This window comes from Siphateles boraxobius, unplaced genomic scaffold (assembly GCF_051911475.1).
Source record: "Siphateles boraxobius isolate OS27281-9 unplaced genomic scaffold, OSU_SipBor_1 13, whole genome shotgun sequence".
NCBI classification, from domain to species: Eukaryota; Metazoa; Chordata; class Actinopteri; order Cypriniformes; family Leuciscidae; genus Siphateles; species Siphateles boraxobius.
Window position 1 is genome coordinate 21,943,583 of NW_027508733.1, and position 17,163 is coordinate 21,960,745.

The 17,163-nt window shown below is 39.8% G+C and overlaps 2 protein-coding genes across 4 annotated transcripts in view; both read left to right on the forward strand.

Moving 5' to 3' along the window:
• LOC143736071 (uncharacterized) overlaps positions 1-17,163 on the forward strand; it is a 795,401-nt gene that overhangs the window by 285,720 nt on the left and 492,518 nt on the right. The window lies entirely within an intron of this gene.
• cpamd8 (C3 and PZP like alpha-2-macroglobulin domain containing 8) overlaps positions 1-17,163 on the forward strand; it is a 35,621-nt gene that overhangs the window by 7,936 nt on the left and 10,522 nt on the right. For 2 of the 3 annotated variants that reach the window (XM_077226504.1, XM_077226503.1), the window contains 20 exons: positions 2,320-2,448; positions 2,538-2,733; positions 3,346-3,521; positions 3,657-3,806; positions 3,887-4,045; positions 4,137-4,279; positions 4,383-4,445; positions 4,943-5,174; positions 5,667-5,820; positions 6,583-6,722; positions 7,013-7,064; positions 7,189-7,487; positions 10,011-10,236; positions 10,347-10,523; positions 10,661-10,742; positions 13,517-13,673; positions 14,020-14,094; positions 16,328-16,493; positions 16,577-16,663; positions 16,748-16,884. In XM_077226504.1, coding sequence (XP_077082619.1) covers positions 2,320-2,448; positions 2,538-2,733; positions 3,346-3,521; positions 3,657-3,806; positions 3,887-4,045; positions 4,137-4,279; positions 4,383-4,445; positions 4,943-5,174; positions 5,667-5,820; positions 6,583-6,722; positions 7,013-7,064; positions 7,189-7,487; positions 10,011-10,236; positions 10,347-10,523; positions 10,661-10,742; positions 13,517-13,673; positions 14,020-14,094; positions 16,328-16,493; positions 16,577-16,663; positions 16,748-16,884 — 3,000 coding nt within the window. The remainder of the gene's footprint in view (positions 1-2,319; positions 2,449-2,537; positions 2,734-3,345; positions 3,522-3,656; positions 3,807-3,886; positions 4,046-4,136; positions 4,280-4,382; positions 4,446-4,942; positions 5,175-5,666; positions 5,821-6,582; positions 6,723-7,012; positions 7,065-7,188; positions 7,488-10,010; positions 10,237-10,346; positions 10,524-10,660; positions 10,743-13,516; positions 13,674-14,019; positions 14,095-16,327; positions 16,494-16,576; positions 16,664-16,747; positions 16,885-17,163) is intronic. The other variant, XM_077226505.1, reaches the window with a different exon arrangement.

Consider the following 17,163-nt stretch of genomic DNA (forward strand, 5'->3'; position numbering starts at 1 on the left):
AGGGGTAGCCAACCCTGCTACTGGAGAGCTACCTTGCTGCAGACTTTAGTACCAACCCTGCTCCAACACCTGCCTGTGATTGTCAAGTAATCTTGAACACCTTTAATAGCTGGTGTAGGTGTATTGGATTAGGGTTGAAGCTAAACTCTGTAGGTTGTTAGCCCTATAGGTGCAGGGTTGGCTACCCCTGACCTAGTGATTCCTTAAAGGGGTGGTTGATTGCGATTTCACTTTTTTCATTTTAAATAGTGTGTAATGTTGCTGTTGGTGCATGAACAGTATCTGCAAAGTTGCTGCGCTGAAAGTTCAACGTAAGCAGAGATATCGTCTTTTAAATATCAGGAAGTTTACTGCCCACAAAAACAACTCGAAAGGGACTACAACGAGATACTTCCCGGGTTTTATATGTAACTAACCCATAATCAACCCTCCCTCCGGAATATGCAAAAAAGGGGGCATGGCCATATTTCTGCGGCTTTGTCGAAGAGGAAGAGTTATAGTGGAGAGCTGTAGCCATGCCGTCGAAAGTGTGTTATTTTCACCCAGCTGTCAGGTCTTCTGTGTTCGGGCTTCCTACGGACGCTGTAGTTGTGGCTACAATTTATGTTTGATTATGTTCCAGAAAATTACAATCGTAATTTAACTCTCTGTGCTGCGCATTTTACGGAAGACAGCTTCCAGAATCTCCACGATTTCAATGCCGGATTCAACAAGAAACTGTTACTAAAGCATGAAGCAGTTCCAACTTTAAAACCAGAGGCAGCAGTTGTTGGGCCACAACCTGTAAGTAAGACTTAATAATTTTAAATGTATTTGCATGTATAATTTTAGACGTAATGTTTTAGTTTTTATCAAGGGCGTAAACAAATGCCAGCGCTGGCTTTAGTAGCCACTTAGTTATGCTATTTCGTGTATCTATGACAAACGCGTACAAACATTTTGGACCTGAATTTGTAATTACGTACTAATTTTGTAAATGTATTTTCCATGTATACTTTTGATGTAATTTTTCGATTTGATCAAGAACGTAAACCAACGCTGTTTGTTTATAGTAGCCAGTTAGTTCGATGCTATTTTGTGTGTATAAGACAAATGTGTATAAAGTACAAACTTCAGCTGCTGTTATCTGATGTTTTCACGTTCTGTTTGCATTTTAACACAGTTGCCACATGTACACCTAAATAAAACGATACACCGAGTAAACTAAGTTTTGTGAATAGATAAACGGTTGTTAATTATATCGATAAAACAATAACTTTAAAAAACGGTATTACTCAGTCATTTATTCAGTTATATTAAATATTTAATCAGGAGAAAACCGTGTCTCAAAAGCTAACAAGCAGCAGTAACGTTAGCATTTTCAAGTAACAGTGTATCGAAATTCTTATATAATAATAGTAGAATAGAATAATAATAATACAAAAATGTACCATTCAGAAACGTTTTGTAAGAGCCGTGTTTGGGGAGGTTCTGCTTGACTCTCTTCATTTCCGCTTTCTGGGTCTGATTCTGGCTCAAACTGAGACGGCAGTATTGACACCATTATTTACATTTGACCGGAGCACATGCAACTTTCACCTGTAAAGGTAATGGGCGTGAAGTTTCCGGACTACGTGCGTTACGCAGTTTAGCCAATTGCAACACACCGGCCCAACTAACCAATCTGAGCCCATTGCCTGTTTCTGAGGGAGTGGTTTCATAGAATCAGGAAGTCAACTGGTCGTTCAAATGACAGAGGAGAAAGCGGCTTACAATAAAGGTGAAATTGATGAAAAATAAGGCTTTAAAAAACGAAGACATTTCATATTGCACCCCATAAACACAATCATGCAAAGAAAAAAAGCAGTAAACCACCCCTTTAATTATGATTTGATAGTACTAACCCTGAAAAGTTGTAGGTTCAAACTCTGCAATGCATGACTAGTACCATTGTTCAGGAAGGTTGCTCAAGTGCCGATGGGACTATGCCTCTAATGTCACTTTCACACTAGATGTTTTGGTCTAAAATGGGTTTTATTTACCATAAAGGTTTGTTTGATCAGTGAGAAGACCGTCTTACAGGTAAATGCAAAAGATCCATACTTGGATCTGTGTAAATCTATCAGGGTCTGTAGTTTGGTGCCTGTGAACCACAGTATGGTTTGTGGTTGATTAGAAGGCTATCTGAAAGAGAACTACTATTGATCGTTTATTTTGCATAGCTGTTCACCAAAGGTATGGTAGAAGCAACAAATAGAGTCCAAATGAAACACAGAGTGCCCTACATTTCTAACCCTACATTTCTAACTTCATTTGAATTTCTTCTCTCTTTGATTGCAGTCAAAAGTGACTGCCATTGATGGCAGGCCTGCAGGAGATCAGTATCTCCCCAACTACCTGTCCATCAGTAGCTGGTATTCTCCGAGCAAGTGCCACATCCAGCTTCTAAGTCCCCATGCTCCTCTTATGGTAAGAGACATTCCAATATCATTAGTGGTGATTTCTAAGATATACACAAGTATTTTATAAGTTTAAACAACCTTAAATCATGTGTCTAGATTGGAAAAGAAGCAGAGATTTCTTTGAAGTCCACCTGTCCCTGTAACTTCACTTTGCACTATGAGATCGCCTCTCGTGGGAATATCGTGCAGTCTGGTCAGAGGCATACCAAGAGCATGGCCTATCGTGAAAAGAGAGCTACCATCACCTTTGACACTAACATTCACACCACTGCCAACCCACCACAAGACACAGGTAAGTTTTATTGCAATAACTGCAATCAACCTAATAATAGGCCTTTTTGTCCTTATAAATAAGGTAGTTATTATATAGTCTTTTCTATCACATGTAAAGTTATGTATTGTATTTGATAACATTCTGTAATTAATTTTGGTCACTCTTTTAAAGATAATTCCATAGCTAAAATTGTATGAATTTATATATTTATCAATTTTATGCAAATAAAATGTAATAATATTTCCACTTTTTTTGCATAAAGTTGAAAATGACAAACAAAAATATTCTGGTCACATGTGATTTTTACGTTTATGTGACAATCTTAGTTTTTGAAAATTTTATATATATCATTTTCACCCAGTATGTTTGAAATAATATTTCTCACCTTTTTTGATTTTCTTCATTTTTAACATGTTATTGATACATTTATAATGGAATGTAATTTCCATTTCTGTTACTTTCTGTTTTCTGTTCTGTGTACTAAGAATTGTTGCATCTTTTCATAAAATGTTTTGGAACATGAATTAATCAATTAATGAAGCTTACTTATAGCTCTTAAAGGAACTATTCTTCCTCTTTTTTTTCCTCCCCTTTTTTTTCTGTCCATCTTTATGTCCTCTGTCTGCCCAGACTCTGGTGTGTCCTCTTCTCAGGCGGAAACAGACAGCTGCGTGTCAGTTCTGCATTTTAATGTGACTCCTGCCATGGCCCCTCTCAGTCGCCTACTGGTCTACTATGTTCGGGAAAATGGAGAGGGTGTGAGTGACAGTCTGCAACTTCCTGTGCAGCCCCGCTTCGAAAATAAGGTGGGTTGAGTCGCTCACTAATTGTTATTCTGGCGTATAAGTTATTAAAGGGACAGTTCACAAAAAAAAGTAAGTTCTGTCATTATTTACCCACCCTCATATCGTTCCAAACTCATATGACTTTCTTGTCTTTAGGTCTCTTTGTCTTTGTCCACAAATGAGTCGCTGCCAGGCAGTCCGGTCATTCTGAAGGTCAGAGCAGAGAGTGGCTCATGTGTATGTGTAGCTTCTGTGGACAAAAGCATGTACCTTCTCAAACCAGGCTTCCAGCTCACACCTGAGAAGGTCAGTCCTCATCTGAAGCTTCATATATACCACCAATAGAAGTTGTCTTAACTGGGTTTGCTGGGTTTATTGTTTTGCAGGTGTTCAAGGAACTGGCTGACTTTGATGTATCTGATGCCTTTGGGATACCCAAAGATGAGGGACATTTTTGGTGGCCAGGCTTGTCGTCGCGAAGACGACGCTCCTCTGTGTTTCCATGGCACTGGGACATCACTAAAGATGCCCGTTTTGCTTTTACGGTGAAGACATCACTGTCTTCACTTTTAAAAAAATATATAAACCTCTAGTTTAGATATCAAATGCTAATATGTCCATGTAATTGTGTTGTAGGAGACGGGGCTGGTAGTGATGACAGATATGGTGAGTCTCAACCACAGGCAGAGTGGAGGGATGTATACAGACGAGGCTGTCCCTGCTTTCCAGCCGCACACCTCCACCCTGGTGGCAGCTATGCACTCCCGATCTGGGACACGGTACACATGCTCACAGTGTCTGAAATTATAAGGTTAATCTCACATTCCATTGTCTCTAAGTTCAGTAAGAGAATTGTTTCTTATGCCAGTGTGTGTTTTTCAGGGCAGAAAACCGCAGACGTACTTTCTTCCCAGAAACATGGATATGGCATTGCTTTAACGTCAGGTAGTGAAATATTACTTTGGTTAACTTGCATTTTTAGATTTTAAATCCATGCAGAAACATACTGAGTACAATACAGCTACAGCTAAATGTGGGGCTAATAAGATGTTTTAAAGAGATTCATTATTTTGTTCAGCAAGGATTCTTTAAATTGATCAAAAGTGGAAATAAAGACATTTATAATGTTCAGACTTTCGTTCATCTACGAAACACAAATAAAGATATTTAAAAGGAAATATGAGAGTTTTCTGTCCCTCCATTAAAAGTCCACACAACTGCCACTTTGATGCTTCAAAAAGTTCATAAAGAGATCATAAAATGAATCCATATGAATCGAGCGGTTTAGTCCAAATTTTCTGTAGAGACATGACCGCTTTATATGATGAACAGATTTAATTTAGGTTTTTATTCACATATATACATTCATCAACTCACACATAAGTTGTGGCAAAAGGAAGCTCAGTCAAGCACGTTTTACTAATTGTAACTATTATTTACAGCAGTGTTACTGGGGAGGCTGAGTTACGTTTGGATGTCCCCGATTCCATCACCACATGGGTGACGAGGGCTATTGGTCTGTCTGCGGAGAAGGGTCTGGGTCTGGCTCAGACTGCTGAACTGCGCGCATTTAAGCCCTTCTTCATCGACTTCACCCTGCCGTACAGCGTTGTCCGTGGTGAACAAACCAAAGTCCCACTGACAGTGTATAACTACTTTCCTACATGTGCTGAGGTGTGTGTGCGCGTGCGCGCATGTGTTTTTACACAGATCTTGTTAAAACTGATCAATATTTGTCACAATCAGATAAAAGTTTCATAGAGAATTGGGGCCAATAAGGAACCACCCAACACACTCTAGCAACCATAAAAAAACAACTCAGAACATCTACCATGTACATCTATCAGAAACCACTACCATGGTTGCTGCCTTCATATCATGTGGATTCAAATATTATTTAGTATCAGCTTATTTATGACTTGAGGTATGTGCAGAGTAAAGATTTGCAGCAGTTTTTGGCGCTGAGGAGTTAAGAGTTGAATCCTTGAGGAACGATGGGAGGCCATGAGTTAGGAAGCATGGAAAATGTGCAATGCATCTCAAAAACTTCCTAGAATCCTTTAGGGGCCCTTGGGAGTTCATGCCGTATTTTTGAAAATGCGAGCAGCATGTGTTTGTGCAATACGGAGAAACTCCATGACTTATTTGTACGCTTATTCTCCGTAGGTCCATGTGACAGTGTCAGTGCCCAAAGGGATCAAGTTTGTGGGTCACCCAGGGAAACGCCATCTTACCCGGAAAAAGTGTGTGTCGCCTGGAGATGCCACGCCCACTTTTATAGTTCTGCTCTTTTCTGAACTGATATCCGCCAACATCACAGGTTAGTCCATTAAATAAGTCAACAATGCCCCTACAGGTGGGTAAATCAAATACTTTACAGAAACAGCAAACTAAATCAGAACAACTATGTGAGGTGCATCTTGGGATTATTTTTAAAACGTATTAAAGGAGTTAACCTGTATGCTGGACATGTTTCTGCCTTCATATCATGTGGGTTTGAAGCCCTTAGACCAAAAGACATTTCGGATCATGAGAATCAAATTTGGTCACTTTTTACTGGTAGTTTATAAATCTTGGGTTTGCTACGTGTTTGACAAGAATTGTGTATTTATTTTCACTGTAGTTTACAGAAGGTTTATTATTACAAGACATTGCAAACATTCTTGGGAATATTAATCAATCGTTGTCACATTCTGACTCTTTGGCTTGTTTGGCTTGTTTCAGCCTGCATTTTTTTTATTTATGTAGTTCCATTTCAGCCTTAGCAAAGCACAGTTGCCAAATAAAACCTTTGTCTTTGACTTATGTAATGACCCGTGCTGGAGAATAGCTGTTCTTTTTGGGCTATCAGATGAGGAAAATTACATAAAGGGCATAGTGGTGGGGGTCTTCTCCATCCATCTCTATGGTGTGTCAATGAATTTGTAGGTCAGTGCTAGCCAATATAAATATATGCTATATATTTGTGCTTGTATATTTTCCCAAACAGCAACTTTACCCCTCTTATGCACCCACAATGCAAATAAAGCATTTTCATCATTGAGTTGTTCTCTGTCATTTCCCATATTTGTTTCCATGGCAGCTCGTGCCGTGGCCTACAGTGAGCCAAGTTGTTGCTCTGATGGGCTGCACTCCAGCAAAGCAGGCAAAGTGGGTGAGGAACAGGAGGACAGGAGAAGCCCCGCAGGCATGGACTATGTCCGCAGGAGTGTGCTGGTAGAGGTGGGGACCCTGAGTCTTATTGACACTATATGTTGTGTTGCAAACGGGTGTTTTAGTGAGTGTTATATACCTCTTCTGGTACTTTTTGAATGTACTGATTGATTGGACGAGCAAAGTATAATTTGCACTGGAGATCACTTATCTGTTTTTGCGGTGTTCCAGACCAGAATAGGCGAGCGGTACAAAGTTTAAAAAGGAGTGCGCAGAGGAGTTATGTGATTTTTGCTTGGAGCATAGAGTGTGTGTTTTTTTTGTATTTTGCTTAAATATCCCTCTCTTCTTGTTTTTAGCCTGAAGGATTGCCTAGAGAATACACGTACAGCGTCTTTTTCTGTCCAAACGGTAGTCAAGTCTTTCCTGTTCTTTATTAATTCTTTAATTTGTTTTAATTTCGCTGATAGTATTAGTTGCTTGCATCAAAAATGTGAAATTTATTCTCCAATATTTCTGCCCTCACATTTCGCAGAACGAATCCACATCTCCACTCCCAACAAGTACGAGTATCAATACGTGAAGAAGCCAGCCAAAGTTGCACACGTACAAGTGGCCATCAAAAGCCATAATGACGCTCACATTGCCCTCTCACCAAGCGCACATGACAGTACGGAAATGGTGGAGATTGTGCTGGGTGGAAGGCAAAACTCACGCTCCTGGATCTCACGGGGTAAGATGGGAGAGCCTGTAGCCAGCGCCCCAACGCCAGCAATCCTATCCTGGGATGAATTCCGAAGCTTTTGGATCAGCTGGAGAGGAGGGGGGGTGCAGGTAAGTTGGAAGCATTAACAGTTGCCGTTTTTGATTTGATGGCTACCATATAGAGGGTAGTTCAGGATGTGGCTTTAGGCAAAATTATTGGAGGTTATAAGCAGATTTACAAATTACCTGATTTTATGACCACAAGGGGTCGCTTCGATCAAATTGAAAAAGTATGTTCAGATCATGGCGATTGTGGCGCTTGCCAAACGAAAAAGTTTTGGACCATTACACACTTCCAGTTGACTTTGTTAGAGAACATAATTCAGTAACAGTTATGATTATCATAAATCCATTTTGTACATTTTGTTAGGCTTGTTCATTTGGTAAATTTCTGAGATGAAAGTAAAAATTGGATGGAGGGGCTACAATTCTAGCTTGTTACTCAAAAGTACACCATTTTCAGAACCGCTCCGCTACTGTCATCGAGAATTGAAAAATGTAGTTGTGTTAGTAGTGTTTCTGCTTGTTTTGTTGAGCTCCCTAGCACTGCATACTAATGAGGTCATATTCTACTGGCTAATGTCACTGCAAAGACGCTGTGATTTATGACCACTGCCTAGCTTTTACTGGCACAAAGAGATGCAGATCCAACACTGAAGTTACTCCGCTTCACTTGTACATTACTTACGCTGGTTTCACACTGCACACGTAAGCAGCGCGTATTTTTTTCTGCGCCCATGTTAACAGTTTAGAGCATTCACACCACACGCCTAGGCGGTGTGGCAGTGCGTAGCAGGAGCAGAGCAGCGCAGAAGCAGCAGTGCCGCGAACGTTTCGGTGCAGAGTCTATTTTTGCTGCGCCGCTCACGCTGAATTAAAGTGACAATGCATTCATTGATCATGGCCAAAATACAAAGCAGTTTTACCCAAAAAGCGCATTGATGATATCTATTGTGTTTTAAACAGTCAATCAAATGACCTTCAGCAATTTAAAAAGAAAACAAATGTCCAAAAAACAAACTTTTTGCCCTAACTACAAAAACAAGTTTAAACAATTTATACTGCCAGTTTAGCTTAAGTTACAGATTAATTTAATTATGTATGTGTGTGTGTGTGTGTGTATATATATATATATATATATATATATATAGGCATAAGAACAGATGTCATGCTGACATCATGCTGACAATCATAAACAAAAGCATGTGGCGTCACAGGGAATGGTCTTCAGAGTGCACCTGAAAAGACGACAATAATGAACGACACTAGTCTCATCGTGGAGGTTGAGAAGCATAAAGTTATTTATGATCCACATAATGTGCTTTATAAAGACTTGCAGGCAAAGGAAAAAGCATAGGATGAAGTTGCAGTGGCTCCTGGTGCCGATGGTAAGTAATTTAAAAGCGTTTTTGACAACCCTTCCCTGGCCCACGAGCGAACAACTCAACTCAATATAGAAAGGTAAATAGAATAGACATTAATATAGCACACATGCAGTATAGACATCTATGATGTGCATGATTTTGTTGAATTTTTTACTTTTTTTCAAGAATTTGCTCATTTACAATAAGTCTCTATTAAGGACTTTGCTGTTTGTTATTACAGACATTTATGTATTATCTTTAAGATGTTTATGATGGATAATGTTTGTAAGTTAGTTGTGTATCAAATATTTCAACAATCTAAATGATTTCGTAAAGTTTTTCTCTTTTGCAGAACGCTTTTCATGGAGATGAGTGCTAATATGTAATGCAGATAATATAATAATTAATATAATTCAGGTATCAATTACCTATAAATATTAATTTATTAAAAAAAATATACAAAATCTGTCAAAGTACTTAGTTGACCACAACCTCAAAAGCCTTTACACAAGCTGCACACTACCAGTGTGAAAGCAAAACGGGCGTGTGCTGCTCCCGCTCACCATTCGCACTGCTTCTACGCTGCCTGCGCTCTGCTAACCGGTGCAGTGTGAAACCGGCGTTGCACATAGCAGGGGCTATATTTGTTTTGATATTGTGAGCTATTTTAATTGTAGCATAAGTCATATTCCATTTTAGATGGTCTAATATTTAATGACGCACTATTTTCAATACCAAGGTAGTCTGTTTATGGGAGATTCCAAACTGGGTCTATGTAGGCTTAAGGGGATGTGGGTAGCTATTGCCAAGGCTTGGCAATTGTTTTTTATGAGCTCCCTGTGCCTGTTAAATGCAGTGTTCATCAAACTGCTTTTTGAGTAGAACTTAATTGGTTTCCATGTTATTATCGAATTAAAGTGTAGTCATACTTGCTTATTTTCCTCTGAATGAACACAAACAAATCTCCACCACGTCATTTTCAGATCACTCCATTTTTTTGTAAGGGTGTTTCCGAAAAATAAAAAATTCGGAAAGAGGCTTTTATTTTCATAAGATTTACAAGCAAACACAAAAAACCTGCACAGTGCTTCTCAGTTTGGATTCGATCTTTAGCTAGCTGGTGCCCAAAAACCCTTTTGAAACTATTGAAAAAAGACCAGAACAGCTTGGCCTAGCTTGATGATCAGCTAGTAACTATAGTCTGGTTACATAATCTTTCTTGTAATAGGTTGGCCATGGCCTAGAGCCCTCCAGTGAGACCCTGATCATGCAGTGGGCCGGACCACTCCCTGCTTATGTGCGGCATATTGGCTTCTCCACTGGCTGGGGTTCCGTAGGTGAGTTTAGGATCTGGCGCAAAGAAGATGCAGATGAGAACCACAATGAGGCCTTCACTCTAGGAGTCCCACACAACGTGGTGCCAGGCTCAGAGAGAGCCACCGCCGCCATGATTGGTGAGGAAGAATTCTTAGTGTATCCAACCAAAAGAACACACCAAAACTTCACATTAAAGTTTGTTAGGTGGCATATATAATTACTGTAGTGACAATCTTGTGTGTCCTAGGTGATGTCATGGGGCCCACCCTCAATAACCTGGACAAGCTCCTCCGACTTCCCTTTGGTTGTGGGGAGCAGAACATGATTCACTTCGCTCCCAATGTCTTTGTGCTCAAGTACCTTCAGAAAACCCATCAGCTTAGCCTAGAGGTTGAGGCAGAGGCCACCGACTACCTACTGCAAGGTACAAGGCAGAACATGCCTTCATTCTTAAATGCGTCTTCTTGATTATTAATCTTCTGAAGAATTATTTAAAAGTGATTGAAGATCTGTGCAAACGCAGTGCAAACAATGCCTTGGGTCTTCCAATGTACCTGGCAGGTTATCAGAGGCAACTGACATACAAGAGGCAGGATGGTTCCTACAGTGCCTTTGGGGAAAGAGATTCCTCCGGAAGCATGTGGTAAGCTTCTACTGTGTGAAGTCTATACATGCCATGTCTGCTAAGAAGTTGGCTCTAATTACAATAGCGTAAGCCATTGGTTCTAGTATGTCCTTTATTTAACCCCTCATCTCCAGTAAGAGAAAGGTGAACTTCACAAACATACCATGTTTAATTATTTTTTCATATATTGACACCATGCTACTCTGGTACCAATATATTTAGCTACTTTATGGAAAGCTAAACCTCAGATTGAAAGTATATGATGTTTGTGTTCCCTAAAAACACAAAGAAATGCATTGTCCTCATGATATATATTTGTTTAGCACAAAAATTGAGGTGATTCATTTAAGAATGGTTGTCTGACTTTTAATAGAGCCATGGATTGTAAAATTTCAAGCTGACTGTACACTGGAGCCTTATTAACAAACTACTAATAAGCTCCCTGACTCCAGTCACTGGAGTACAGATTTATTGGTTGTTTTGGGGGATTTCTTCTCATAGTCTAGAACAGCCATAATTAACTATGCCCTCTGTGAGGTCAAAACCCCCTACCCCCACTATATTGCCCGCTACACCGTCGGACACACGGGAGCCCGAGTTTCAGGAAAATGAAGTTAGCCTTAGCTATTGGAGTCACTAAAAGTAGGGCACATGCCTGATACCTGTACCCCTTTTTCTTGTATAAACTTGCATTACTTTTTGTCAACTAGTCCATTTCAACTTGTCATCTAGAAACGTACTTGACTGGCCTCCAGCATAATGTTTATATTGTAAATTACCCACCATACTCCTTGTAACCACAGCGGTTTTAGCTGTTTTTGGCACATTAAATTATGTATTGACATAGCCTGTGTGAGTGGATAAAATGTCCATGCAGGTGAGAAACAAATTTAGGTAAGAATGAATTGAGAAACCCTGACACCACAAGTAGTTGATTTGATGGGGGATTCCATTTTAAAACTGTTGGGACATGATCCAATGGGACTGTCAAAGCCTCTCTAAGATTGTACATTCGTCTGAGACTGTTTACAAGTTCGAAACAACCTCGCTTTTGTTTCTGGTCCAGTTTCAGCTATTAGCACAGATCATTTATTGCTAGGTGAACAGCAGCTCCAGAGCTGGGCTAATATGTCCCAGCTTGGGCTGAATGATAGGACAGGAAATTGTGGTTCCTAATGAAAAGATTGGCCATAATGGTGCAGCAAGTATTTAATGTCCCCATCAGCGCCTTGGTGCCCTAGTAATGCCAAGGCCTTCAAACCTAATCTGTTTCAGTGGAAAGAGGAGCTAATGTTCTGGAACAGAGTGGAAATTTGTATTTATAAATGCCTGTTCGGCTTTAGCAGAGTTTCATAATGTGTGTGGATGTCTTCAAAAGTGGAAGAAAGATGTTTAGACCTTGGACCAGACCTGGCAACCCGTCCTCTGGCATCACTCGCTGGCATCAGCATGTCTGGATCCAATGTGAGCCACATGCGGCAGTAATCTACTCTACATCCCCCAGTAACCCCCAGCAAACCCACAAACTCATGTAAGGTTGCTCTAGAACCTGAATGACTTTCTCCCATGGACCACTTATGGAGAAATGTTGAATGTACTGGCTACATGGAAAAGTGAAAAGAGATCCAGACTGATGAGGTCAACAACAATTTCTGTGGACATGGATAGAAATAAAACCCAGTTTAATACTATGAAGGTAAAATTCTGTAGTTGAAATATTGGGCTGCCTTAAAACCACATTCAAAAATTATATGCTTGAGGTTAATAGCTCTTCACCTCGAGTTTGTTACTGAATGCTTGAAGTGGTTCAACACAGATGTTCCGGGATCATTTTAAGAGCCCTGTTTGCCTTGAGAGTCCTGGCAGTGGTTTCCGAGCATTCCAAAGTATTAGGTAAGGTGACTTCTTACAAGGATCACATTGTGAGAAAGGCACCTTGCAAACTTCTGATTAAATGTCTTGTGCAAGCCTAACTAGAAGAATCAGGAGTGTCCCCTTCACTTTTCTGCTCTTTAAATCATCTGAACACTTTCTAGAAACTTTCCCTTGGGACGGGCAGTTAAAGACTCTGACACGGTATTACTTAACATTATAAAAATTCCTGAAGGCTCAATGCTCCAGTCTTACGACCTCTCTTGGGGAACATAACATTCAAGGCCAGGCCTGCAAGGACTCTGTAGTGTTGTTTGGGTGTTTGTCTTGACATCCCTACAGCTCATGCCTTTGGAAAAACTCGATGATTGTTTATTTATTGACCTTTTTTTTAAGTGAAGTCACTTGTATCATCATCTGGCTGCTTTCAGGAATGCTGTCATGACATGCAATGTTGAGTTAAAACAAATCAGAACATGGTTTACATGTTTGTAGAGCCTTGGTTCATTTGACTCACAGAGCTGAAAGCATTTACAAGGCAAAATCACTCAGCATTTCCATTAGCTGTTTCTTACACTTGTCAAAGTTCATCGTTGCTGTGATGTTTTCAGTAGCATTCAGTTTATGTATGTATGTATTCCTGCATGCAGGAACATACTTGATTTGGCATTCTCCAAGAAAATCTACTTTGTTTACATCCACACTCTATGTATTAACTGTGTAGCTTGACTTACAGGCAAGTGTTTGAGTAAGTTTGACAGGCCAAGAAAGAAATTAGTTATGGACAAAGACAGTGGACAATTTTTGGTTAATGTCAATTGTCATTGCTTATGAGACTAATTTCAAACTCTTTACAAGTTGCCTAGAATGAACTTGTATAAGACATCAGTGTTGGTATCTGTCACCTCTTGGTCCTCCAGGTTGACTGCATTCGTACTGAAATCGTTTGCTCAGTCACGTGGCTTCATCTTCATTGATCCTGAAGAATTACGTTCAGCCAAATCCTGGCTGATCACTCATCAAAAGAACGAAGGATCGTTCCCAGCAATGGGCCGGATACTCAACAAAGACCTGCAGGTACATATATGGAGACTTCTTATTGTTAAATTCTGAGAAATGTAGACTACCTTTTGAGATTTCAGTGACATGGGTGACAATGGTCCATATAGAATTCTATGCACTGGTGCTCTGGCTCACTGAATTCGTAAGTTTATGCAAAAAGGATAGCTTAGACCAAGATATGTTTACACTTGATACAGATCCTTTCTAGAAGTTCTAGAAAACAGTTTAGCTGTCTCAGAACATTGTATAATTAAGCCAGTAGCCCTTAGGTTTACAAGTTCTCGTCAAACTGAGGAAGCGTAGATAGAGGTGTTATTTATCATCACTTCGGTGAAAGTTGCTCTGTCCAATTCCTTTGAAGGGTGGGATTCATGGAAAGATCGCCTTGACTGCGTATGTGGTGGCAGCTCTTATGGAAACTGGGATTACAACCGAGGTGAGAGATCTCCCACATCTTGTTTACCCTGTATCCCATTAAACTACCTCTCAGTGAGGTCTCTTCGACAACCTTTTCACACAAATTTCCCGGGATCCGTGTTAAGAGGACATTCCTGCTTCGTAAGATGATGGATGTGCTGGCAGAGAATCAACAGTATTTCTTTCAGCCTTGTGATAAGTAATCTAATATGGAAGCTTGCTGTCTAAATCTAAAGATTTATGATAAGAACAATCAGAGACAGTGGAATTCTTTTTAAATTTTCACCCTGCTTACATTCCTTTCTTCAAACTTAAGAGATTTGCCAATTCCATTAAATGCACCAAGACCATGTTGCAATTTCTTTACATAGCCCAGCTAATGCATACATTTACGTTCATTGTCATTAAAATTGCAACTTGTTAAAGGGATCGTTCACCCAAAAATGAAAATTCTGTCAGTATTTACTCACCCTCATGTTGTTCCAACCCAGTAAGACCTTCGTTCATCTTCGGAACACGAATTAAGATATTTTTGATTAAATCTGAGAGCTGGATCACTCCTCCATAGGCTTCTTCAGGGATTGAAACTTGCCAGCCCAGAAAAGTTATTAAATACATCGTTAAAATAGTCCAAGTGACTATAGTGGCTCAATATTAATTTTATCAAGCAACGAGAATACTTTTTGTGCGCAAAAAAACAAAAATAACGACTTTAATTCAACTATTCATTTCCTTCTCTGTGGGCCTTGAGTCAGTTCACTAGTGTAATAGCGTAAGCTTCTGTTGTTATACGTCACACTCATCACACACATGACCAGCGTCGGCTCTACGCAATCACACTACATTAACTGACTAGAGGCCCACAGAGAAGTAAATGAATAGTTGAAATAAAGTCGTTATTTTTGTTTGTTTTTGCGCTTAAAAAGTATTCTTGTCGCTTGATAAAAAGGGTAAAGGTGCTCTAAGCGATGTCGGGTCACATCACTTCTTGTTGACGTTTAAAGTATTGTCAAACAAAACGAAGGCTAGCTAGACCCTCCCTCCTCCTCATCCGCGCACTAACCCCCCAAATCGCACCCCCAAACCCTTCTTATCTGTTATTGGCTGGAACAGTTTGTTATGTTTCGTGGTGCGGGTTAGCCCAGTTTGTTTTTGTTGCCGTTGGTGGAGCCTGGGGTGTCTGCAGAGACCGTGTTTTTTACAGTGTGTTCAGGGGACAGCCAGCTAGCGTATAGTGAGGAGATGTTTGTTGTATGTGACAAAAAATGTTTTGGCCTAAAAAACGCGTGACATCGCTTTGAGCACCTTTAAGATTGAGCCACTGTAGTCACTTGGACTATTTTAACGATGTCTTTAATAACTTTTCGGGGCTGGCAAGTTTCAATCCCTTAGAAGCCTATGGAGGAGTGATCCAGCTCTCAGATTTAATCAAAAATATCTTAATTCGTTTTCCGAAGATGAACGAAGGTCTTACAGGGTTGGAACAACATGAGAGTGAGTAATTACTGACAGAATTTTCATTTTTGGGTGAACTATCCCTTTAACATAAAATAACTAAAATTGTAGGGCTGTCAAAGGTAACATGTTTGCATGCAATTAATTGGAACCAATTAGACCTCCATGATTGATGTTAATCATGATTTAAATATTTTAATTGTTTGACAGCCCAAATTTGAGTAGGTTCAGTCATTTGTACAATCTGAGTTTTCATTAACAAAACAGGACCTCACAACTTCCCGCTGAAGATTAGAGCCAAGTCTTTCCCACCTGCCCTGTGATATTTTGCTTTGGTAATGTGTGGAATTGTAGCCTTGCAAGTACAGACAAAATGATTAACTTCAAAGATCCACATCTCTCACTCTCAAATCGACTTGATGAAAAGAATACCAGTCAGATTAGCGTGCATGCCTGCTCAGGGCTAGCGTCCAGGTTCCATGAGAAAAAGGACATATGGTACAGATAAAAGCTGCTGATGCTAAGCAGATGAAAGATCATTAGCGAGGTTGTACATTTCTTTGGAAGAAAAAGCTGAAGGATTTAAATAGATTTTAACTGAAGGTATTTTGAAATTTAGCACAAGAAACACCTGTTAGCAGTGTAAAAGCGAAGCGATGTCTTTACATATTTTAGTAATCTTTCTCTACACCTTAGCCAAAATAGAAGTATGTTCAGATACACTTACTATTATTTTCAGATTAACTCAATTTATTATCTTCAGCCAATGAATTGTTCTGAGTGGTGTTTTTATCCAGGAGGAAAAGGTTGCAGTTGCTAAAGCAAAGGTGTTTTTGGAGAGCAACACATACTCTGCTGACGACCCGTATACTACTGCTCTGTCCGCATATGCACTCACTTTACTTCGCAGTCCATATGCTCCATTGGCTTTGAAGCGACTTAACCACATGGCCATCACCCAAGGTAATTTATCAAGCTGTATTAAAAGATAGTTATTGGTTGCAATTAGCATGTCGTTGATTCCAAATGTTTTGCTGTCTTTGCAGATGGTTTCAGTCATTGGAGTCTTACTGGAAGCACTGTAACTGATGAGGACACATTCATGGGCTTCAGCGATGGCCTCTCCCAATCAGGTATCTGTCTATCAACCAATCCATCAATCAATCAACTCACAAATGATATTCAATTTATCAAACATGTTTCCTCTGCTATTTTAGTTGTGTCAGCTGAAGTTGAGATGACGGCTTATGGTCTACTCACCTACACGCTTCTGGGGGACGTGGCATCGGCCCTACCTGTAGTTAAATGGCTTTCAAAACAAAGGAATGCTCTGGGAGGTTTTTCCTCAACTCAGGTGACAAATATGTTCTTCAGTCCTTGTTATTGGGCTACATTATGTTTGTATACTACTACTATTTATTGTGCAGCATGTATACAATCCACATATTTTCTGTTTGCCCCCAACAATCTACTTCATTTGCTAAAGTGTGCAAATGATGTATCCCACAATGCAATGCAGTATATCCAACAATGGTTGTATTTGTAATAGCATACTACTCTTTTGGGTAAAATAAGTAATACAATAGAGTGCACAAACATAGTTTAGGTTAATTGTGCGTTATTAATCTTTTTT